The 25,893-nt window shown below is 42.7% G+C and overlaps 1 protein-coding gene across 1 annotated transcript in view; it reads left to right on the forward strand.

The window, feature by feature from the left end:
- Positions 1-204: 204 nt before the first annotated feature.
- The window catches only part of LOC133477510 (sphingosine kinase 1-like), a 26,524-nt gene continuing 835 nt past the window's right edge, over positions 205-25,893 (forward strand). Inside the window, exons 1-5 of the mRNA XM_061772327.1 lie at positions 205-847; positions 10,705-10,854; positions 17,282-17,376; positions 17,547-17,662; positions 24,125-25,893. The exon at positions 24,125-25,893 is cut by the window's right edge and continues 835 nt beyond it. Coding sequence (XP_061628311.1) covers positions 469-847; positions 10,705-10,854; positions 17,282-17,376; positions 17,547-17,662; positions 24,125-24,971 — 1,587 coding nt within the window. The 5' untranslated portion in view covers positions 205-468 and the 3' untranslated portion in view covers positions 24,972-25,893. The remainder of the gene's footprint in view (positions 848-10,704; positions 10,855-17,281; positions 17,377-17,546; positions 17,663-24,124) is intronic.

Here is a 25,893-nt window from a genome sequence, read left to right on the forward strand (position 1 = left end):
CTAATTTGCTCCTAGTGGGCCTGGCAGTACCTCGCATGGCAGTAGTCGCCCATTGGTTCATGAATGTGTGTGTGAATGTGTGGCTTTGTAAAGCGCTTTGGGCACTGTGATGATGTAGATCAAGCGCTATATAAGTGCAGTCCATTACCATTTATTTTTCCTAAGATATCCAATAAAGTACATTTTTAATGTATCTCAAGAAAAACTCAAATTAACTTTGCTGGTTGCATTCCTTAACCGAAGAGCACCGACGTCCGTATTATTGGGAGGCTTTTATTTTGAAGGTGGCTTTCGCCGCGAGTTGCCGACCTATTACCGTAATGCCTAGTATGAACAAAATTAGGGGCGGCTGCCTTGACTGCTACTTTACGAGTGGAGGCTGGCTGGACCACAGTTGTGTCCCGGACGCCCGCGTCCGTCCAGGTCAGGAGGGAGCTGCGGAGGAGAGCGGAATATGCAGGTCACAACATGAGCACGCTCTACGGGGAATTCGCGGCCACCGGTCACCGAAAAGTCAGGTGCGCCGTGAGCCTGACTGACAGGGAGCTCGTCGTCCAGCGGCTCGGCTCGGTACCCGCGCGCCGGAACCGTGTGGCTCTCAGCCTGGAGGACTGCGTCGGGTGCCGGGCGTACCGGGAAGGTGACAAGGCCGACCCGGCGGCATACCTGACGGCGTATTTTTACCCGCTCAAGCGACGCTGGGTGGGCTCCGGGCTCTCACGGCAGAGAGTGGAGCAGTGCTTCCGACTCGCCGCGTTCCAAGAGCCGCGAGCCAATCTCGAGGAGGCGCAGAAGTGGGCTTGCGCCGTCCGGGAGCGCTCGAACCGGTGCGAGCACCTTCGAGACGGTGAGAGACGCAGTGTTTGCTCACCTTTTCCCCACTGCCGAACACATCAGAAGTTGAATGAACTCTGAGCATTTCATTGTCTCCTGTTTTGCATTCTTGTGGCTGCTGGGTCACGACGAGTCACAATTCTGCCATCATATTAGGAAGGAGCCAGTGCACCAGTTCAGTGCTACTGGCACCAATTTAATTGTTAAGTAGTTTTTTATTTTTATTTTTTATTATTATTTTTTTAAACTTAAAACAAAAATAAGTGAAAGATAAACATTTCAGTTATATTGAGATTTTGGAAGACCATTTACAAGAGAACACTTTAGGCAACAATTTGTTTAATCTTTCATTTAACTTTATGAGACATTGTGGTGACCCGTGGTGTGTTTTCAAGGGAGGGGCAGGAGATTTAACAGTCCAAAGGAGTTGTGAGTTTGTATGTGGAGAGTAAAGGGAGATCATCTTGTAATTTACCACATAACTGAATTTAAAACTGGGTAAGCTTCAGGGAACCATTTATTTATTTAAATTTTCAGTTAACTTTATATGAGGTGCTGCCGACCATGGGAACTCCCTGCACTTTTTTTTTTAACTTAAAACAAAAATAAGCAAAGATAAACATTTCAACTATTTACAATATAATGTCTATATGTGCACTACAATTGGCTGGCGACCAGTCCAGGGTGTACCCCACCTCTCGCCCAAAGTAAGTTGCGATAGGCTCCAGCTCACCTGCAACCCTACCAGGGAAAAGTGTTATAGAAAATGGATGGATGGTCACAAATAGTTTTACCCATCCCACGTGTAAACAAATAACAAATATAAAATGTAAAGAAAATACTGTTTGTATCGTCGTGTCTGTGTCATGCATGTACCTTTAAGAGGCGTGGCCTGGTGGAGTGGCATGCTACGTCAGCGATTCTGTGTGTGAGTGTCTGCGCGTGAGCTAAAAAAAGAAAAGACACCTGCGAAACCGGAGGTAATTAGTATTGTTAAATTCCTGAAATACTAACAAGTACAGTTAGTTCCGTGTGGAATGCTCCAGATGGCCCAAGATAATTCATCTAAACCTAAGAGTCCTATATTAGGCCTAAACTAAAGTTTTATGAAAGCATATAAAGTATGAAAAATATCACTGGCCCACTGTGACCCAGCAAGCATCTCCCAATTTGCACATTATTTTTTTTACAAAACTTGCTGCAACTTAATAGAGCTTGTCAATATCAGAGGAGGAAATAGCAGATGCGAGAGACTTAAATGACATGGAATTGCAGTGATCGGACAGGTTTTGTACCCTGGGAAACTCTAGAATCTTCCGTGCCTCCAGTCGGCTTTGTTGTCAATAATGGACTCCACCCACTTCATTCACATTAGGCTTCTTTGAAACTGCAGCTTGAACCTTCTCTGGGGAATTTAGATGAGAGAGGCTTGTAAGAATTGATTTTAACACTGACATCTTTGTGGTGCATAAAGGTGTAAATCACTGAGGTTTTTTTTTCTTGCTGGGAAAAGGATTAAGTGGGAATAGAAGAGTGTATCCACATTACCCATTTCATCTGAGAAAATGCATATTGAGTAGCAGTTGGTTCTACTGTCTGTCCGTGCTATCCATGATCTGCTAAGCCCAATGAGGCCCATGCATCTTTACATACATCCCAGCTCACACATTTATGATCGACTGAGCAGCTACTGCTCCTTTGCAGATGTTTGTCTCAGCACAATCGATCATATTTTGTCAAAAGAGGGATTCAGCTCTGTTGTGGACAGCATTATCATTGTTATGATCCAGGCAATGGCAATTGGCCCAAGAGGCTACTGATCAAATCAATCAGTGGACCTGAAGCACTTGACCTGTGCTGGCCAAAAGACAATGAATCAACAGCACAATATCAACTAATAGGATTAGAGCTCCACCAACATTTCCAACTAACACAAGTCAGTGAGTCACTGTAAAAACTGAAAATGCTTCTAGATGACATCACCCATACATTTATTGAACACAATATAGCTAGTAACTTCTACAAGTGTACATCACACCTCATCATAACATGCAGATATACCTACTTTAGGTTCTTGGAGTAGTCTAACGACGATTGGGTGCTCTGATCAATGGATTTTGCTCATTTTTATGTTTCTGGTCACATCTCAGATTTTGTTATTTGCTAACCTGCACCGTATCATTGTGGCTGGAAGTCATGGAGAAATGATCATTTTGTCATGCACCATTAAAACTGAAGATTCAGTATTTATTTTAGTTGCAAGAAAAACATTAGTCTAAACGGCAGCATGATCATTGTAAGGAATTCTCCAATGATAAAGCTCAGTAGAACCACTTGTGTGTAATTGAGTTAAATTATAAAACTGAAATGTGATAATATCACTCTGCTCTGAAAGCTACTCTTATAAAGTCCTTGCTCACTCATTATTTTTGGCTTATAGATGGGGCATTTCTATTGACGTATTTGCTGTCCCCAACAGCCTCATCCCAAGAAGAACATACTACGTCACAGGTGTCAAACTCAAGGCTCGGGGGGCCAAATCTGGCCCGCCAAGTCGTTTTGCGTGGCCCACGAAAGCAAATCATCTGTTCCATTCCTATCGACTTCAATCTGCCATTTACGCACCTTCATGCCATCCGCCCTACAATGTGGGCGTTCCCTGTCAATTCTGGCTTGTGCGTATTCTAATTTACAAAATACGATATACATTGACATGAAAGCTCAGCTCTCAAGACAGACCAATCACATGCCTGACTGGTGCGTCAAGCGAATTAATTTCAATAATCTAGAGCAGGAGTCCCCAACCATTCATCAAAACATTCTCTTGAGTTTTGATCAGAGGTGCTGTGAGTCAGACATTACAGCGTTTCAGCTGTGATATTTATTGGTGAATTATATCGGCGCTCGTAGACTTTTCGCTGTTACGTTGCCCATTCACAACTGCGAGAAGCAATTCCGCTTCAAACATGTTCCCAGTCGGCATTAAAAATGAGCCTTTGGAGTTTTTATTTTTTTTTTAAAGAAAAAAAGATCACCCCAAGATGGAAGAGAGCATGCACAGGGGATCCAGTCTCCCACTAATTACAACTACAATCATCATAAAGGCGTAATTATGAGTTGTATTTTTAATCTTTTGTTGTTATTTGTTTCTATGCCAAGCAAGCCTTCAAAAACTTCTTCTTGAAACCAGATTTGGACGTATTTCATACTGAATAAAATAAACATGCTCTCCTTCAAAGTGTAAATTTAGGCAGAGCGGTCCACATGCCAGCGACACACTTGCATTCGCTGGTGTAAGGCATTTTCAAATTTAAAGTGTGCTCAGTGTGTGTGAAATGATATTCACCAAAATCCATGTTTTCATGACTCAGCCAATCACACCTCTTTAGCGTTTGCGCATTCATTCCCAGCTTAGGCACAGTGGGTGTGTCAGAAGTGTGGACAGGACGATACACACAGATAAAAAGTGAGTCCAGGTGCGTAAAAGAGGAGCTACGCATGAACAGGAGAACATCTCCCTAATAGAATAAAAACACAAAAGAGAAGAAAGAATAATTTATCACATTGTAGCTCAAAGACAATGTCGATATATAAAGAACAAACTCAACTAGATAAACATTTTGTCCTTCTCAGAGAATAGCTTCACCACCACTACTTGTGTTCATGGTTTCTTCACAGCGGGTAACTCCATGTTTGCTCACAGTGGTCTTATCTTAGAATGTTTTTCAAACTGACAAGGAGGCGTACACTTGGCTACCGGTATGATATAGTGTAGAAATCATCATACTGAATATTCAGTGATTACAGAACATGTTTCATTTGAATGTTGCAGTCCTCTCACATGCTTTCTGACTGTCAGTTCCGGGGCGTATGCATCTCTTCACAACAAAGCCTCGGATACAATACCAAGAACTAACCACGACTCTATCGGATTTGGATACAAACCTCAATGTCTTTAACTCTCAGCCTATCTTAAAATAGAGCTACAGCCAGCTCACCACCAGCACCTCCTCCTCCTCCACCTCGTCCATCCCCCGCCACACCCTTTGTGGTCTCGTTCAGCAGGAATGAGTTTGTGTGCCCCCATCCCTCCATATATTTTACAAGCAACATTATGGAAAAGCACATCTATTTGCTGCTGTGGCTGGGCCACTCACGAGGTTTGTCGATAGGTGCAGTCTGCAATAAAATGAAACGAAAAGGCTCAGCCAAAATGGAAAGGACATTCTGAAAATATTTTGATATGAATAAAACAGTTTGCTCACCTAATTAGCATGTGTTTGATCAAGGTTATTATTATGAAATGTTGTTAGTGTAAACTTAATGTCCAGAAAAAACAAAATACATGCGAAACATACAATACATAAGAGTCAGTTATATACAGTGGCGGTAATAATTCTTTGATCCCTCACTGATTTTGTAAGTTTACCCACTGACAAAGACATGAACGTCAAATTGATTCTAGGCAGCTTGATTTTTGTCTCATCTGACCACATCACCTTCTCCCAATCGTTCTCTGAATCATTCAGGTGTTCATTGGCAAACCTCGGACAGGCCTGTGGCTTCTTTGAGCAGGGGGGCCTTACAGGCACTGCAGGATTTTTATCCATTACGGCGTAGTGTGTTACCAATGTTTTTCTTGGTGACTGTGGTCCCGGCTGCCTTGAGATCATTAACAAGCTCCTCCTGTGTAGTTCTGGGCTGATGCCTAAACTTTCTGATGACCATTGAGACCCCACGAGGTGAAATTTTGCGAGGAGCCCCAGACCGAGGGAGATTGACAGTCATTTTATGTTTCTTCCATTTTCTAATTATTGCACCAGCATTTGTCTCCTTCTCACCGAGCCTCTTGCGAATGGTCTTGTAGCCCATTCCAGCCTTGTGCAGGTCTACAATCTTGCCCCTGAGTTCTTTTTTCTTGCCCATGATGGACAGGTTGGTGTCTGATTGATTGATTTTTGTGGACAGGCGTCTTTATATAAGCAACAAGTTGAGATAGGTTAGTTAGCTTAATTACATATAGCTCACGAGTTTAGATTAGGAGTACTTTCTTGAAGTGAGAGAGGGAGCCAGAATTCTTTGTTGTTAGTAGGAGATCAAATACTTATTTCACTCAATGAAATTCAAATACATTTTTATCTTTATTTATATGTGACTTTCTGGATTTTCTTTTATATATTCTGTTTCTCTCTGTTGAAAACCTACCATTCAAATTACAGACCACTCATGTCTTTGTCAATGGGCGTACTTAGAAAATCAGTGAGGGATCAAATAATTATTTCCTCCACTTTATGAAGGAAAACCTACAAATTAATTTCCCTTAACTAATGGGTAAATGTGTACAATTAATGTGGAATAATTGTACTGTGGTGCTTATTGCAACAGATCAACAGTAATTTCATTTTGGAACGGCTTTAATGTTGATGTATGACGTAATAAAATACCCTTCATGCTTTAGAAGCTCGAAAAGCTGCACTATTTCGTTTTCAGCAGATTGAAACTGGGTCTATATGTCATATTACAGAAGGGATAGATTCGCACCAGGTCAAATTCATGTTAATCCGTTAATCCCTTTAATGTGGAAACTGGATTCCCTCCTAATGGGTGTTTGGTAAGGCTTAAGAGTCCTCGTCACCAGAGAGCAACAGGCAGAAATGGGACATCTCACTCTGTTGGTAGGTACAGGAGATACACAGAAATGCGTGAGTTTTTCTTTTTATAATGATTCAATTTACATCACGGAGCTAACAGCAATTGGCCCGGTTCCTTTCTCGATTGCTAAATTATGACTTGAACTGTATGTTGGGTTCAAAAAACGGACACGTTGCTGAATATTGTGAGTCTAACTCATCTATTCTCAGACTCCCAGACTGTGCATGCCCAGATAGTTATTATAAGATCGCTTTTCCGGCTCTTGGGTTTCCCCCCTTTCAATTAGTACATCGGAAATACTATAGCGGATACCTCAATATAGTGATTACTCCATTAAGATTTGGGCCGGTTGCCGTACTCGTGGTTTGAAAAAAGCAGAGGAGTCACACATTCAGTCACGTAAGTAGTCACGCATCACAACACAAGTTTGGTTGAGAGCTTAGGCTCGATAGTTTAGGGGGCTTTCAAGTTTTCCAGACATGGTTGGTTTATATGATAAAATATAATGATAAAATATTGCAAATCTGCACATCACTTGGCAATCAGGGCCACACCCATTCCCATACAAACAAACCAGACCCATTATCTTCTGTCATAAATTCACCAGTCCTCTTCTGATGACTGCCCAGCCCCGTGCATCATGGGTAAATAAATATACAACGGGTGTCACAGTTTGGGCCTGTGCCATAGTGGCACTGTGGCTAATGACGGAGGAGGAAACTGCAAGCAGACTGAGGCAAAGAGATAGTTCCCTGCGGAATGTCTTTGGGAGGGAGGAGTGGCACACAGGAAGTGGACGGGGTTTGAATGTGGGCAACGAAGACACACAAGCAGCAGGGTCAGGGCCTCCAGTACCAACTGTCACGCCTCCTGATTTACAAGGCCACTAATGTGGCACTATCACTGCTAGTTTCACTCAGAATTCCAAAGGAGCATTCTTTGTCATTGTCCCAGTAGTTGTAACTATGTGTGGGGCTGTATGCGTGGCTGAATGGAAGAATAAGTCTGTCTTGTCATACATAATTCTCTTATTCAAATTAGTATGATATTATTATAACCTCCCTCAAGGAGGTTGTTTATGTGCAGCTTCCTGTCAACATTTTTTTTTCCTGATATACCAACTTAAGTGTTTAGTCGTGGGTACTTATTCTTTCAAGGATGTTCTCATTAAAGGTGGTGACAATTAACACATTTTCATATATATATATATATATATATATATATATATATTAATACATATTGTTGTCATTATGATTTGACTACAGCTTGCAGAACAAAATGAGGGCTCTCCGAGAAGAATATAACGACAAGCATTTGTCTCTTGGCTGTTGTCTGAAATAGTCGGTCTCGTGTGTATGCCCACGAGGCCGTACATCGACTCTCTCTCATTTGAGGTCCGTGTATTTCCAATTGTGTGTGCCTGGTTTACGTTATCAACCCACAGTTGTAATGCATTGTGTAGATGTGGTGGTTGACAAGACACGAGTCGAAGGCCCACCCCCAGAATTCACCAAATAATTCATTAGCAAATTATGGTGCAAAATAAATATTTGGTCACCTCCAAACAAGCAAGATTTCTGGCTCTCACAGACCTGTAACTTCTTCTTTAAGAGGCTCCTTTGTCCTCCACCCATCTGTATTAATGGCACCTCATCAGTACTCATCAGTATAAAAGACACCTGTCCACAACCTCAAACAGTCGCACTCCAAACTCCACTATGGCAAAAGACCAAAGAGCTGTCAAAGGACACCAGAAATAAAATTGTAGACCTGAACCAGGTTGGGAAGACTGAATCTGCAATCCGTAAGCAGCTTGGTGTGAAGAAATCAACTGTGGGAGAAAATGGAAGCCATACAAGACCGCTGATAATCTCCCTCTATCTGGGGCTCCATGCAAGATCTCACCACGTGGGGTCAAAATGATCACAAGAACTGTGAGCAAAAATCCCAGAACCACACGGGGCGACCAAGTGAATGACATGTAGAGACCTGGGACCAAAGTAACAAAGGCTACCATCAGTAACACACTACACCGCCAGGGACTCAAATCCTGCAGTGCCAGACGTGTCCCCTTGCTTAAAGGTCAAAGGACAACTGCTAAAAGTTTTCTTGATAGCTCTAGAACCCCTGTACAAACCACAGCTGCCATTTCAAAGTGATTATATAGCAGATATACAGCAGTTAAATCGATATGATGCAGAATGCGCCTTCTGCTTTTTACATCCAGCGCCTTCCGGTCCTCGGCTCTATCCGGCGCTGTGACGTCACACGAGCCAAACAGCCTGTTCATTCGCCGTTGTGTGCTATTGTTCCATGCTGTTTCAGTCCTTGTATATTGTTATGATTTCGCAATGTCACGATGATTTATTGTGTGGCATTTGGTTGTACAAATGGTTCAGGCAGTGGCAAGAGTTTTTGGTTTTTTTCTTTTGCTTTGAAAAAGTGAAAAAAGGAATACGTGAACTGTGGCTAGGGAAAGTCCATCGACAGGGGAATAAACATGGTCAGCTATGGGTGCATCGTAAGCATTCCAAACTCTGCGGATCACTCCGAACTGGCATGTTTTGAGTACCCCGCCTCCTGCCCGATGATAGCTGGAATTGGCTCCAGCACTCCCGCGACCCTAGTGAGGAGAAGCGGTTCAGAAAATGGATGGATGGATGTGCTGGAGTCACAAAGCGAGTGTGAGGGCTATAAGCGGCATAAATGATCGCCTGGATCAATTAATAGGTGTCCCCACAAATATCAGTGCTTCATTAAATACTCTGGTTAACAAATGAATTCTCAGTCCTTGCCTCAATTGCATTGTTGAAATCCAATGTTGCCGGGCATGAATTGTTCATCAGTGCTAATTATTCATGTGTCTCTGGTGTGCAGATTTATGAGAACAGTTTGCCAGCATCACCTCTAAGTGTCGCCAAAGCACCAAAAGCTGCAGAAACGTGCGTACGCCAGCCATGCAGTTGGCGTGAGGCACCCCACATTTCCACGGTCATGTCACTCTTGATACATCTGAACTTTGCCGTGAAAAAGAACGGACGCCACGTTTTTGTGCGTACGCACCTTTTGTACATGAGGCCCCTGGAGTGGCCTAGCCAGTCTCCAGATCTCAACCCCATAGAAAATCTTTGGTGGGAATTGAAAGTGTGTTGCCCAGCGACAGCCCTAAAACATCACTGCTCTAGAGGAGATCTGCATGGAGGAATGGCCCAAAATACCAATACCCGTGTGTGAAAACTTGCAGAAAACGTTTGACCGCTGTCATTGCCGACAAAGGATATATAACAAAGTATTGAGATAAACTTTTGTTATTGACCAAATACTTATTTTCCACCATAATTTACTAATAAGGCGCGACTGGTTAGCACATCTGCCTCACAGTTCTGAGGACCGGGGTTCAAATCCCGGCCCTGCCTGCGTGGCGTTTGCATGTTCTCCCCGTGCCTGGGTGGGTTTTATCTGGGCGCTCCGGTTTCCTCCCACATCCCAAAAACATGCGTGGTAGGTTAATTGAAGACTCTAAATTGCCCTTAGGTGTGAATGTGTGCGTGAATGGTTGTTTGTTTATATGTGTCCTGCGATTGGGTGGCGACCAGTTCAGGGTGTACCCCGCCTCTCGCCCGAGAGATTGCTGGGATAACCCTAGTGAGGTACAGAAAATGGATGGATTTACTAATAATTTCTTTAAAAATCAGACAATGTGATTTTCTGAATCTTTATTTTAGTTTTTTTTCTCATTTTGTCTCTCATAGGTGAAGTATACCCATGATGAAAATTACAAACCTCTCTCATCTTTTTAACTGGGAGAACTTGCACAATTGGTGGCTGACTAAATACTTTTTTGCCCCAGTGTGTGTGTGTGTGTCTGTGTGTAAATATATACTTCCAACTTTAATCACACAATGTTTCACATTACCAATATATGATTTTTAAACCGATGAGTTTTGAAGACGTATATGGTACCTTCATTGGCTTTACTGTCTTTGTAAAAAAAAAAAAAAAGGCAAGCTAGCTACTTTCAATGTGGTGTAAAACTAAATTATTCACAGTGTGTAATGTTATACACACTTAACACAGATCAAGTATTTGTTATCTTTGTTTTATATTAATATTAACTGCTTAATCTACAGTCTGATGTACTGTATAACCTAAAGAATGTACCTTTTGCCCAGTCGCTTTTGTGTCAGTCGTCACATGTACACATTTCTATCCTTGTAGGGGTGCTGCTAAGTGAGCTTTCGCATCCATGCCGGATGCTGCTGCTGGTGAATCCACAGAGTGGGAAAGGACATGCGCTCACGCTCTACAACAACCATGTACAGCGGATGCTCAACGAGGCCGGAGTCCAGCACACACTGATCATCACAGGTGAGTGGGCAAAAGCACTCGAACACACCACACAAAATAAATGGAGAACGACACCTTCTTTTGACAGTTGAGCATTGGTTCCTTTATGTCCATGCTGATATGTCCTTGCTGCAGCATAAGCTTGGGAGGGTGGGGGGGACATTTAAAAAAAAAAAATGTTGCTAAATAATTAAGAAACAACGTTTTTACAGCCTTTTTCCAAAATGGAATCAATTCATTTTCCCTCAAATTTCTACACACAACACAGTTTGCTGTACGTAATCTAGTTTTAAATGAGGCTGTAACAAAACAAAAAAGTGCAGCATGCATACCACAGTCCTCAGTCTCATTTATCGCAATCTAATAATTTAATAATAATATTTCCAATGATAAAATCTAATTTTAGTCTTTGTATTGCAAGTCAATGCACAATTCGTCATTTCAAATTCCTGCATACTTTGCCTTTAAATTACCCCCCAAAAAATGTGATACTGATGTCGTTCATAAAAGCTCTACTGTATCAAATTTGATCAACAAACTCACTGACACCCTTGACATACTCGTTTCTTTTATTGTTGAAATCTCACCGATCATCTCTTTACTGTCCTAAACCACGCAACTACACAGAAAACATGTCCTCCTCATGTTGTCATTGTCATGAACGCAACAAAGGGCAGGACCCCAAATGCATGACTCCAATTCAAATGGACAGTTTCAAAAAGAGAGGTTTAATAAACGGGCAGAGGTCGGTACACAGGCGGGCCATCCGCAAAGGCAACCGTATCCAAAAAAACGTGAGGCAAAAAGGCAAGGTGAATAATCAGAACGGGGTCAAGGCTTACGATGAGTCGGTGACGTGGAAACAAGAAATGCTGGAACGTGACAGCAAGGCACAACGAACTGGCGACCAGAAAGAATGAGACACAGCCATAACACACACCCATGACAGTCATGTTGTCATTATGCTGATAAACAGCCTCTGACCCACATGCATGGACAGTTACAACTGTTATGTAACTGGTGCACACAGCGACGATAAACACACACACTCACTAAATCCCCTTTCACCATTATTTGATTTCCTTATCACTATTAGCCTCCCACGGTGGCCGACTGCTTAGAGCATCTGCCTCACAGTTCTGAGGACCGGGGTTCAATCCCCAGCTCCGCCTGTGTGGTGTTTGCATGTTCCCCCCGTGGCTGCGTGGGTTTTCTCCTCCCACATCCCAAAAACATGCATGGTAGGTTAATTGAACTCTTAATTGCCCGTAGGTGTGAATGTGTGCGCGAACGGTTGTTTGTTTATATGTGCCCTGCGATTGGCTGGCGACCAGTTCAGGGTGTACTCCGCCTCTATCCCAAAAATAGCTGGGATAGGCTCCAGCGCTCCTTATGAGGATAAGCGGCTCAGAAAATGGATGGATATTAGCCTCCATACTGGTTGGTGATGATTATGCAGCACAGATTTATGATGAGCACTAATTTTACCCCCCCCCCCCCAAAAAAAAGAAAAAGCTCATGTTAAGTCATTAATTTGTGTGGGAGAGAACAGAGAGCAAAAATGCAGGGCAGTTAAGTTACTTTGGGAAATGCACACTTATGGGGGGGGGGGGGGGGGGGGTAGAGATGCACTTTTTTGCCAATTTAATCCTGAAGGAAATAGAGTTTAGGATTTCATCCTAAAAGCTGTGACTACAGACAAGGACATTTAGTTACGTTCTATTCAAGTCAATTATTTTGAATCACATTAATCTTTGGTTTTAAACCAGTAATAATTTGTAATATATTTTTTTAAATTAGATGACTACTGATGTTTAATGTGTTTTAAAAATTATTTATGTTGATTAACAAATACACTTTATCCCTGAGTAATGTCCCTTTATGTTTGGCGCTTCTAATCTTGTGTGTATTATTTGTGTGTGCCTGCGTGCGAGCGAGTGAGTGAGTGAGTGAGTTAGATCTGTGGCTTGAAGTTTCTAGCTAACAAAAGTGGACATGTTCATTATGGGAAGCTCGGCTGTGTGGCAGCTGTGGGCACTACCGGAGGGGTGGAGGCTAGATAAGGCATGACTGCATTCCTAGAGGGTCTGTGGTTGTGGTTGTGTGTGTGTGGGTGCATGCATGTGTGTAAGCATGTCATGGTCAGTGTCAGCAGTTTCAGTAAGGATTCTTCTCTCTTACTACACCCAAGAAGTACCCAAGGGTGTTTATCAGACAGCATTAAGAGAAGGACACCTCCACCCTCGTCCTCCTTTTGTGCTTGAAGAAAAACAGATAACTATTTGTCCGAAAGTAAAGAATCCATCTCAGTCGTACGAGTCATGGGTTTATGTTTTTCCATCCATTTTCTTCCGCTTATCCGAGGTCGGGTCGGCGGGGAAGTACCTTTAGCAGGGAAGGCCAGACTTCCCTCTCCCCAGCCACTTCCAACAGCTCTTCCCCGGGTATCCCAAGGCGTTCCCAAGCCAGTTGGGAGACATAGTCTTTCCAGTGTGTCCTGGGTCGTCCCTGGGGTCTCCTCCCGGTGGGACGTGCCCGGAACACCTCACCGAGCCGAGCCACCTCATCTAGCTTCTCTCAATGAGGAGGAGCCGCAACTCTACTCTGAGCCCCTCGCGGAGGACCGAGCTTTTCACCCGATCTCTAAGGGAGAGCCCGGACACGTCGAAAACGTTTTCCTGTATTTTCAATCTTCATAGGGGACTTTGGAGCTGTGCTTTGTCTGGTCCCTTACCTAGGACCTGTTTGCCATGGGTGACCCTACCAGGGGCATGAAGCCCCAGACAACTTAGCTCCTAGGATCATTGGGACACACAAACCCCTCCACCACGATAAGGCGACAGCTCAAGGAGAGGACGTTTCTTACCATTATTTGTATTTAAAGAAATAATAAGTAACAGTTTACCCCCCAAAAAAGTACTTTTAATCCAATTTTAAGTTGCACTAGCTTCTTTTAATAAGGAGAATAGCATCTATGTAGTTACCATGGTAACACCAGCCCACCTCCTTTAGTGATCTCTCATAACACTGGGTTACAAAAAAAAACAACTTTTTATTTATTTATTTTAAGGCGGCACGGTGAACACCTGGTTAGCACATCTGCCTCACAGTTCTGAGGACCCGGGTTCAAATCCGGCCTCGCCTGTGTGGAGTTTTCATGTTTTCCCCATGCCTGCGTGAGTTTTCACCGGTGACCCCGGTTTCTTCCACATCCCAAAAACATGCATGGTAGGTTAACTGAAGATGCTAAATTGCACAAAGGTTTTAATGTGATATTTGGATTCAGCACATCAGAATTGTCCTAAATTAGGTAAACAATCTTCGACAAGAATCATTTTGTTGACCAGTGTAATATACCTCTTTTACCGCTATAAGTGCTAACATTGCTGTTCAGTTATGTACAGTGCTTTTACAAGCTTTCAACATCCAAAAATGTATTTGACAAAATGTCCATTTCAATACATAATGTTCTAACACGTTTTATTTGGGTTCAGCATGTTTATGTAGCATCAGCCACCGATATGAGAAACCCGAGAACACAAAAGTCTGATCGTATTTTGTCACAATGTCAAGCTTTGTGAAGAATCTTGATTACTTGACATTGTTTGGTAAATTCAAAAGGCTTTATTTTGACATGCTAAAAAAATCTTTTAAGTAAAGTGGTTGACTCAATTGTGTGATTAAACACAGAAAACCAATATTAAACCAAATATTTTGTTAAACAATTGCATGGCACCTGTTGAAGCTGTCCGATTCCTTAGGAGAAAAGTCCAGCTTTAGCATAAAATTATTAAGTCAATGTTGAATATTTCATAGATTTCTGACATTTTCAACTAACGTGGTAGTTTGCAGTGAGAATAATTTTGTTGTTGTTGTCATATATGTAAAAACTGTCCATATGACCCCACAGTAGAATATTATTAAAATGATCTTTTGAAAAATCATCTCTCTCTGGCCCTATCTAATGCCTCTAATTTAATTTGAATTATTTACTTACTTATTTTGGCAATCAGAGACTGTAGAGACAAAAGGCATGACCGAAGTGATGCCAATCATTTGAATCCACAGACACACACACACACACACACTGGGCCAGCCTCGCTGTCTGTACCACCCAATCCCCTCCCGCAGACTTTTTTTTTTTTTTTTTTTATTTGGCTGATATTTTTTCCTTTTGGTTGGCATCAAAAGTTAAGGAATTGGATAGATCTCGAGTCCAAACAAGTGTAAACATATGCAACGTTCACGTGACTTTAGTCAGCGACACGAGGGCACGGGGAGGGAGCAGTGAAGTGAGGTTACATTCAAATCTTAAAAACGATAACGAGCGTCTTTTTTCACAGTTTAGTGACGTAGGTTGCTGTGACTTCTTTTGTCCACCAGATGTCACAAATGTTCTCACTGAAGCGCCAAAGCTCCGAATCTGTTCCGGCGCAAATTGAAGGAAAGCCTCAAAGCTTCATGAGGCTTCAGGCACACATCAACATTTCAAGTTTTAGAATTCTAGCAATACAGATTTGTGAATTGGATGACCTATTTGGTACTCGACTAAATCTTAAATTTTTCTACAAAATTTGGTTCTGAAAGCGCTTAATAGATCGGGTTCATAAAAAGGTTTCACTGTCTTGTTCCCATAACTGAGTTGTTTACATTCTAAAATATGTGCAGCTTGATGAACTGTAAATGTTGAACCATCTTCAAAATAGGCCCTTGCCAATTTACAAAGGAAGCTATGTGTAGGAAGTTTCCATCCACTGCCACCATCCAGGTAGGTCCTGTGAGGTTTCTCTTCGCTTGAGAATGGCAAAAATACCCTCAGTGGCTAATTATAAATGACAGGAATGTTAAAGTAAACATCAGTGGTAAGGTTGTTGAAATATTGAAACAGTGCTCAGATGAAGGTTTCTCCCCCCCCCCCCCCCCCCACACACACACAATTTTCATACCATTTTGCCACACACCACTCGACTGCATTAGGTTGACAGCATCTATGCATCCGGTTTCTGTTTTTGTACAGTATAGGAACATAATGTGGGTGTGACTCAAGACTAGGTCGATAGTACACTATGTTCGATAACCGAATGGATTATTCTACAAACAATTCCTTGAAACATAATTCAAATGTGGTTTCTCTCATGTGAAGTCACTAGTGATGGATGACATTATCTCTGTCTTTGCAAACAGCCAGCGCCTGTCTTGAAAATAACCTCTGGTGAATCTGCAGTATCTTGGCAAAAATGTATTCTAGTCACAACTGGAGCATGCCCTGACTTGTATGAGAACAACGCAGTGAGTGTTTGAATTAATATAAATGTAATTATATGTGCAGCAGTCGTCCGTTGGCATCTGATTAAGCTATCAGAGTGGATGGTGTGGTATTCACACGCACGCACAGAGTCATCACCTGCTGTTATTGAGGTGGTGGAGTACTGCCACGATGAGACGGTTCCTTGCTGCAGAGTGCTTATTCATCTGGAGCTGCCTGACTCTAATGAACGATGCACGATCAGCACATTAGCACTGAAGCTCTCTGCATGGCAACATTTCACATCAGTCAACAGGGAACTCAATTGAAGCCAATTATAGGTTTGTGCATGTTTTTAATCTTCAATTTAATTTCACCTCAACTTTTTTTTTTAATCATTTTTATCAATTAAAAGTAAATTCTACAACTCTTTCAGCAATATCTTTACTATGGAGTTTCTGAAATAAATTCTTAGACTCGGGCTAAATGTTTTGGCTAAACGTAGGATACTGTTTTAACTTGAGCAAGCACAGACAGCACGGATCTGGATCTGAAACTGTTTTAATCCACACCGAATTTTAATAGTTTCTTCTTCCGTCTTTGTCAGAAGGCCAGGACTGTAGATTTTAGGAACTTGCTTCGTCCTTCCTTGCTGTCTGCAGATCTTTATTCAAACCCACTGAGACAGTCTTAGGCAGCCAAAACACAAAAGTTAAAGGGGGGTGAAAAGGGAGTATGCAACTTTTCCAAATGCTAGCAAGATTTGAATCTAGCTTCATTTCAGGTTTCCAGGTTTCCTTCTTTTTAACTTTTGTTGATGGTTGGAGGAAAATAATCCAGCCAATAAACTACATTAGTCTCCTTCTGTGAGATTCGTGAGCATGAGGTGCATGCGCGTGAGCAAAAGACAGTCTATTTGGTCACGCCTCCTGTCACTACACGCGCTGATTGGCTAGTTCTCTTTTCATAGAGTTGGTTTTAAAATACTAATTAAGATGAAATTAGAGTCCTTAGATGGGGCTAGAGAGGGATGAGTTTTCAAGAGATCATTTTATTATTATTGTACTGTGAGGTCCTACAGAGAGTTATAACATATATGACAAAGGTGTTTTTTTGGAGGGGGGTTTAAACTGCAAACTCCAGCTGGACTTTTGGGACACAAATTGACAGGCAGGACGACATCACTTCCTCTTGTTTTTACAGAACGTCAGAACCATGCCCGCGAGCTCGTGAGGGAGGCTGACCTGTCCCAGTGGGACGCTCTCGTCATCATGTCAGGGGATGGTCTTCTGTTTGAGGTAACACAACGCGCGCTCCAGAACAAAGACTAAATTCAACATTGAAGACGTCATGAGTAAATAAAGAGATCTTCAGGATTAACATGCTGTAACCTTTGCCGAAAGCTCTTACTATAAATACGTATGTATTTTGGTGTGTGTGTGTTTGTGCGTGCATTTGTATGTATTAGGTCATAAATGGTCTCCTGGACAGATCAGACTGGGAGGACGCGATCCTTACACCGCTTGGTATACTGCCTTGCGGCTCAGGCAACGCCTTGGCTGCATCCATACATCACTACGCAGGGTGACTCACACACACCACGACATTCATAGTCCCGACTAATGGTGTGGATACACTGGTCCTTGAACTGGTCTGCCCATCTCGTATAAGCAGTGGAGTCACATTCCTACCTCGTATCTGCACGCACACAACACTGGACTGCAGCACAGAACATGTAAATAATTTTTTAAAAATATTATTACTCTACCGGCGGCACGGTGGCCGGCCTCGCCTGTGCGGAGTTTGCATGTTCTCCCCATCCCTGCGTGGATTTTCTCCGGGTACACCGGTTTCCTTCCACATCCCAAAAACATGCACCAAAGGTTCATTGAAGACTCTAAATTGCCCGTAGTTGTCAATGTGAGTGCGAATGGTTGTTTGTTGATATGTGCCCTCCGATTGGGTGGCGACCAGTTCGGGGTGTATCCCGCTTCTCGCCCGAGGTTCCGGCATGCCCGCGATCCTAAGTGAGGACAAGCGGTACGGGAAATGGATGGATATTACTCTACCATGACTAGCATTCGTAATAGGACTCCACTGAAACGAGTTTAACCAGCCAGGGAACATGTTAATTTAGTGACTCACGATATACTGCTGTGCTATGTACACACAGCAGGTGAGTTCAGTTCAGCCCAAGAGCAATTGTGCAGTTCCAGCACAACAGAATTAAGACATTCTCCAATAATTGCATCATACAGATACCTGAGCGATATAACTCACTGTACCGGAAATAACAAATGAATATAACATTTAGATCAAAGCTTTAATTATAACAATAATTGGACCTTAACATTGCTGCTTCAGAATAATTTAGACAGGACAAAGGCTTACCTGCGATCAGGTCTAGAATAATGGCCAGCCAACCAGGACAGCTCTCATGTCAGTGCTTACCGACAAATTTGGTACATTCCATTAAATCACACGTGTCGTGTCATACTGAAGGGCCGGATTCTTTTTTTTTTTTTTTTTACTTTTTAAATGGCCCACCAAAGCCAACAAAGTTTTTCTATTTCATGTTTCTTGCCAAGCGGATTGTTTCTCTTCATTGTATACCTGTATACCTTTTTCACCAAATCCCTTCTTAACAAATTGAACAATAGTATTGGTGGTCACTATCTTCCATGACATCAGATTACAGTTTGTTGTGTTTATATATATATATATATATATATATACACACACCGGTGTATATATACAGTGCCACCAGAAAGTATTCACACCCCTTCACTTTTTCCACATTTTGCTATTTTACTTTAACTTTTTACTTTACATTTTACTTATTCTAAAGTTGATTTGAGTATAGTTTTTTTTTTTTAAATCTGGATAAAATATCCAATAATGAAACAGAAAAACTGATTTTCAGATAGTTGTGCAAACTTATTGAAAAATTATGTCCATGTTTTTGGAGGACACGAGTCTGTAACAGCAAAATGGGGAAAACGTGAAGGGGTGTGCATACTTTCTTGTGTGTGTCATTTACACTACAGTATGATTTGCAGTCATAATGGCCTTGAGAGGAAACCATAACTATGATGTGGGCGGTGATGGAAATGAGTTTCACGCCCCTGGTATAAATGATAACTTTAACATTGCAGACGTCCTGGGCAAAATGTAATAAATAAACAGGTTGTACTTGTATGTCATTATAGAATGAAATAGTCAGAAGTGAAAGGGACATGTGGGGAGGCCGTCTGTTGTTTTTAAGTGAACAATGCACTGACAGGGTTTCAATTTCATTCATTATTAATGATTAGCACATTGGAGTGAAAACAGAGACAGAAGGAAATGAATGGAACGTCCTTTGTTTGCCACACATTCATTTATTTGGAGTAAGATCGCCAACAATAGCAAGCAGCACGTATTTTCTAATCTCCTCATCGAGGCTCGCTCATCAGCTGCCATCCAATCAATTCAATCAAATTCTGTGAGGTCCTATCTGCTATTATGCAATACGCAATATGCTCCCCAACGGCTGTAATCTGTATTGAGATGGCATCAGAGCAGTCTGTTTGGACACTTTGTAAGTGCTTTGAATTAACTGGAAAAAGTGGTAGATCACCACATCCATTTGGTTATTTTATAGGATTAAATGTAAAAGCGACAATCCTGTTTTGGTCACATGATATCGTGTCACTCAGAGTGGCTCGGGGTGTTTACTTACTTGCAGATCGCAAATTCTTCTCAGGTCAATGAGGAAATGTTTAGCTGATCATTAGCTTTGGCTTTCAACTCCACCTTAAAGGACCTCTCTAATGCTGTGAACATTGGCACTTATTCCATAGTTGTGGAATTAAAAACAATGTCTGCAGAAAAAAAAAAATCCTCCCAAAATGGACTCAGTAGTAATTTTAGGTTTGTTTTCTGATAACATATTGGATTTACAGTAAGATTTTGGCCCTCCCACATTTGGGTCCAAACCTGCTTGAGCCTGCTCACACCAGCAATGGAGGACGAGGACATTTCGTTATTAAACTAGTACGTGTTCTGTGGTGTATTTGTCACCTATATTGAAAGTCTGTATGTTTTCTTTTAGACAATAAAAGTGAAATTAGTGAGGTTAGTTAAATTTGAGTAGGCTTGAGTGTGAAACAATATAAAAGGTGTAATACCAAAGTGGTGTTTGGAAGTTGTTCCACCAGATAGCGACAATATACAAAATATGAGTAAATACTTCCACTTTATCGTAAAGTACATTCCTTTGTGTGTTTATGCAGTGAATTTGGTCTCTAGTTCTGTCAGTGGCATCACACTATACAGTGGAACCTCGATAGAACGATCTAATAGGGTGGGGGGTCGTCCGATATAGCCAATTGTCCATTACATTGAATCCTCCTTTTTTTTTTTATCTATTTTTTTTTGAGGCCATATGCACCCATATTACTGTACAATATGATTGTTTTGGAGGATTTTTTTCATGGTCTAAAACATCCAGTACAGTCCAAAGTTATTGTAAATAAATATTTAAAAAACCTTGAAAATGTTATGAAAGTTTCACATTTTATCCAGACTTACCACACCAGTGTGCTTTGTCATGGTGACATTGTCGACGTACAGCACTCATTGTAGGAGAGTTGCTTTCATGAGCCGCGGGGAATTTGTGTGCTTCCTAGTTCCAAATATGTTGCCAAAGGTGAACGGCTTAACAATTTTTTGTATTTTTTTTAACTGTACCTAAAATAGCATGTTCCAGACTCCAAAGACATGTTTTGTATTCCTCAGAGTTAACACTGCCGACATGCTACAGTACGAGTCTACGTACAATAGATATATCCATCATGACATGGCCGTCACTTCAATGCCCCACATTCAACATGGCTGCCACAGAGGCACGGGATGCACATCTTTTGGAATTGGATCTATGTTTTTTTTGTATATCCGTGACCCGGAGAGATGTCAGTCCCATTCTCTCCCTGCATTGTGCCAAAGCACCAGTAAACGACAGCGGCCAATTCTGGAACTAACAGACTTCGTCAACGGTAGTTTAAGTGAGAAATGGAAACTATTTTTTGAGACATTGTTCATCCCGACGGTCCGTTTTATCTGATATGCGTTTTATCGAGGTTCCACTGACAACTGATAGTTTTGCTCTTTAGTTTGAATATGTGCTTGGGAATTCTGCTCTTATAACACTCAATTCTAACATAATTAGATTAAAAGCTCCTAGATAGCTGAAAAGGGACAACTATTACAATATCATTTCATCATAAGTAAGAGATGGCAATAGTAAGTTTAAAAAAAAGTTATGTTGTGGAATACGCGTGAAAAGCACGGATGTTTAACATTTGATTGTAATAGGAAAAAAAACAGAGTTGTGTTTGAGAGAGCGAAAGATAGATCGAGATTATGACCTTCTACCCTTGTTTCCATTTCCCCAGATGGGATTGTCTTTGTTCTCTCACTGGCCTGTCATGTCTGAAAACACCACCCTGTACATACGCACACAGATGCACGCACACACACTCACACAGCATCATCCATCTGTCTTCATGGCTCTATCAAGCTCCTTTCTCCCCACAGCTGTATTGGGCCAAAACAATAAAGATAACTCATGATTGTATGTATAAACACAATCTTGCAACAACCTCGACCCACTTCCAAACCTCCAAAAATATTAAGGGGTACCGTCATGTCTGCATTTTTATTTCAGGGACTTAATTATTAACACGGCTCTAATCCCAGAAGACTGGAATTTGTCTGAAAAAAAAATCTTCTTACATTTATAATTAATTGAGGAAAGATGTGTTTCACTGATTTTTCAAAATGTGAAGATCTTTTTGAGACTCCTTATAATTTTTCCAGTTTACTGTTTGGGTGGATTTTCAAAAATGTTTATACAGTAGGTGTAGTGCTTCTTTTGTTACCATTGAGCTGATGGCACAATGTTCCATCCTGTTTCAAACGCTCCACCATCATTCCAGTCCCCAAGAAACCTGCAATCTCGGGTCTGAATGACTACAGGCCTGTCGCCTTGACACCTGTGGTCATGAAGTCCTTTGAACGTCTCGTGCTGGACCACCTCAAGAGCGTCACAGGTCCCCTGCTGGACCACCTGCAGTTTGCCTACCGAGCAAACAGGTCTGCGGATGATGCAGTCAACATGGGACTGCACTTCAACCTAGAACACCTCGACAGTTCAGGAACCTACGCGAGGATCCTGTTCGTGTACTTCAGCTCAGCGTTCTACACTATCATCCCTGAACTCCTTTCCTCCAAGCTTCTCCATCTTACCGTCTCACCTGCCATCTGCCAGTGGATTTACAGCTTCCTGACGGGCAGGACGCAGCAGGTGAGGCCACCTCATCCACACGCAGCATCAGCACCGGGGCACCCCAAGGTTGTGTCCTCTCTCCACTGCTCTTCTCTCTCTACACGAACGACTGCACCTCAGCGCACCCGGCTGTCAAACTCGTGAAATTTGCAGATGACACCACTGTCATCGGCCTCATCAAGGACGGTGACGAGTCTTCATATCGACAGGAAGCGGAGCAGCTGGAGCTGTGGTGCGGCCGACACAACCTGGAGCTGAACACGCTCAAGACTGTAGAGATGATCGTGGACTTCAGGAGGCATCCTTCGCCACAGCTGCCCCTCACGCTGTCCAGCTGCCTTGTGTCAACTGTCGAGACCTTCAAGTTCCTGGGAATTACAGTCTCTCAGGACCTGGAGTGGGCGATCAACATCAACTCAGTCCTCAAAAAGGCCCAGCAGAGGATGTACTTCCTGTGGCTTCTGAGGAAGCACGGGCTGCCACAGGACCTGCTGAGGCAGTTCTACACAGCGGTCATCGAATCAGTCCTGTGTTCTTCCATCACAGTCTGGTTTGGTGTTGCTACAAAAAAGGAAAAACTCCGACTGCAACGGACAATCTAAACTCCTGAAAAGATTGTTGATACCCCCCTACCCACCCTTGAGGAGTTGCACGCTGCCAGAACTAAGACAAGAGCGTGCAAAATCCTCTCGGACCCTCTGAATCCCGGTCACCGGCTCTTCCAGCGCCTTCCCTCAGGCAGGCGCTACCGATCAATGTAAACTAGAACTAGATTCCAAGTTTCTTCCCTCTTGCAATCGACTTCTTAAACAGCTAACCTACAATCAACTTCTTAAACAGCTAACCTACAATTCCATTGCAACATGCTGCCAATTTTTTTGTCTTCAGTTTGTTGTCACATTTCTGTGGGGCCAATTATACATTACGCATGAGGTGGCTCGGGCGTTTGATTCGGATGCCTCCTGGACACCTCCCTGGTGAGGTGTTCCGGGCATGTCTCACCGGGAGGACACCCCGGGAACGACCCAGGACACGCTGGAGAGACTCCCGGCTGGCCTGGGAACACTTCAGGGTCTCCTCGGAGGAGCTGGATGAAGTGGCTGGGGAGAGGGAAGTCTGGGCTTCCCTGCTGAAGCTGCTGCCCCCACATCCCAACCTCAGATATGTGGAAGAAAATGGATGGATGGATGGAAATTGTCTTTGTTTTATGTTTAGTTTGAAAGTAACCTTCAGCTGTGTTGGTAAGAAACAGCTTGAAGCCTCTTTTTTGAAAAATATTTCCAAATTCCTTCTGAGAAACTGCTGCTCTTTGTGAATGGAGTTGAGTTCACTGCCACCATACAGTGCTCGTCTCTCAAGTTTGTACTCGCAAGCCTAAGAAATCAGCCGAACAATAGCTTGTATCTTGAAAAACCCGTAAGTCAGTTCATCATATCAAGGCACCATTGTACGTGGAAGTGAGTTGAGGAGCTTTGTTTAAACAGAAATAGTGATTTGGCACCATCTTGTGGCACCTATAGGCAATTATTTAAAACGTTTGGGGGGGGGCTTCAATTACTCCCAAGACTTTTACGATACGATGCAGGGCTTGGGCCCTTTCCCCTATGAATAGAGAGTTCACTGTAGTTGTAGAGGTTCTGACACATTTGAAAACATCATTAAATGTGTGTATGTGTGGTGCTGCGTTTATGGTGTCTAACCTGCCTTGTTTCCCGTAGCGCTTCGTTGGTGTCCAGTGAGGAGCTCCTGGTCAGCTGTGGCTTCCTTCTCTGTAAAGGTGTGGTGTCCCGCATGGATCTGGTCTCGGTCCACCTCTCTTCTGGCACTCGCCTTTTCTCCTTCCTCTCGCTGGCGTGGGGCTTTGTCGCCGACGTGGACATCGAGAGCGAGAAGTACCGCCACTTCGGGGCGGCCCGGTTCACATTGGGTATGCTGGTGAGGTTGGCTTCTCTTCGTCTCTACAAGGGCAAGCTGGCCTACCTGCCTGCCACAGGAGACCGCAACTCGGTGGGATCCAGACTTACAAACAATCACAGCACCTTGTTGCGCCTCTCCATGAGAGAGTCTCCCGTGCAGAACTCCTTCCACAACTCCTGTAACTCCAATAACTCCCTCAAGGCGAGGAGAATTGAGTGTTCATGGAGCTCCAACAAAGCTCAAACGAGCCGGTCAGACTCTATGCTCCCCCGTCTGGGGGAGCCTCTTCCTGGGAGCTGGGTGGTGGTCCCCGAAGAAGACTTTGTCCTGGTCCTGGCCATGTACCAGTCCCACCTGGCCGAGGACCTGCTGGCTGCGCCGGATGCCACTTTGGACGAAGGCATCATTCATCTGTTCTACGTCAAAGCGGGAATATCCCATGCTGCGCTGCTCAGGCTCTTCCTGGCCATGGAGAAGGGTGCGCACGTGCCCTCCAGCTGTGCTCATCTGGTGCACACTAAGGTGCTGGCGCTCAGGATGGAGCCGTATTCTCCCAAAGGCATTATAACGGTGGATGGGGAGGTGGTGGAATATGGGCCAGTGCAAGCAGAGGTGCACCGGGGCCTCGCTAGACTCATTAGTGCGTGAATTTTAACCAGCTGACACACACACACCCGCAATACACACATTTCACATCCAACTACACATTCAAAGACAGGGACATGAAAGTTGAAGTTGCTGTTTGTCTGCGTCCCAGGTGTGCCTTTTATGTGTGCTTCAGGGGACAGTGTTTCCAAAGAAGAAAACTCTCTATAAAGTGTTCAGTGTTAAATAAAGACAAGAGGCATCATATTCTCCATATAATGCAACATCCTCCGACATTCCGAAAACATGTTCGGTTCATTGAAGACTCTAAATTGTCCGTAGGTGTGAATGTGAATGCTCATTTTGACTAGCGACCAGTCCACAATGCCAGCTGGGATAGGCTTCAGCTCACCCACAACCCTAATGAGGACAAGCACTACAAAAAATATTGGATTGGGGGTGCAACCAAGGATTATTTTAATAATAATCTGTTTTATTTTTCGGGGGATTAATTGGATTTTTTAAAAAATGTCAAATTTTCATATATTAAAAAAACAGGACATTATTTCAGATTCACTGCAGAAAATGCACAAACATACAGTGATGAGGATTCAGTTTCTCGTTTGTTCTGTAACGTCTGCCAGAAAATCGGCAATAATGTTGATCATTGTTTTCCAAAGCAGATGTTTGCAAAATGTCAGATTTTGATTAAACACACAGATTTATCGGTCTGCTCTCATTTGTTGAGAGGCTGAAATTCTGAGCATTTGGACAATTTCAAGTTAACACTATCCCTAAATGATTAATCGATAAAGTACTTTCAGATTAATTGATTAACCAATTAATTGTTGCACCTGTAATGCAAATACTGTAATTCAGATACAATATACAGGCTTAAGAATAATAGTCAGATCGTGGTTGATTCCCACCTCCTAGCATAACAACCTGCATAAAATTGTCAAGAAGAGAATCATACCAGTAAACT

The sequence above is a fragment of the Phyllopteryx taeniolatus genome, chromosome 4, assembly GCF_024500385.1.
Source record: "Phyllopteryx taeniolatus isolate TA_2022b chromosome 4, UOR_Ptae_1.2, whole genome shotgun sequence".
Lineage (NCBI taxonomy): Eukaryota > Metazoa > Chordata > Actinopteri > Syngnathiformes > Syngnathidae > Phyllopteryx > Phyllopteryx taeniolatus.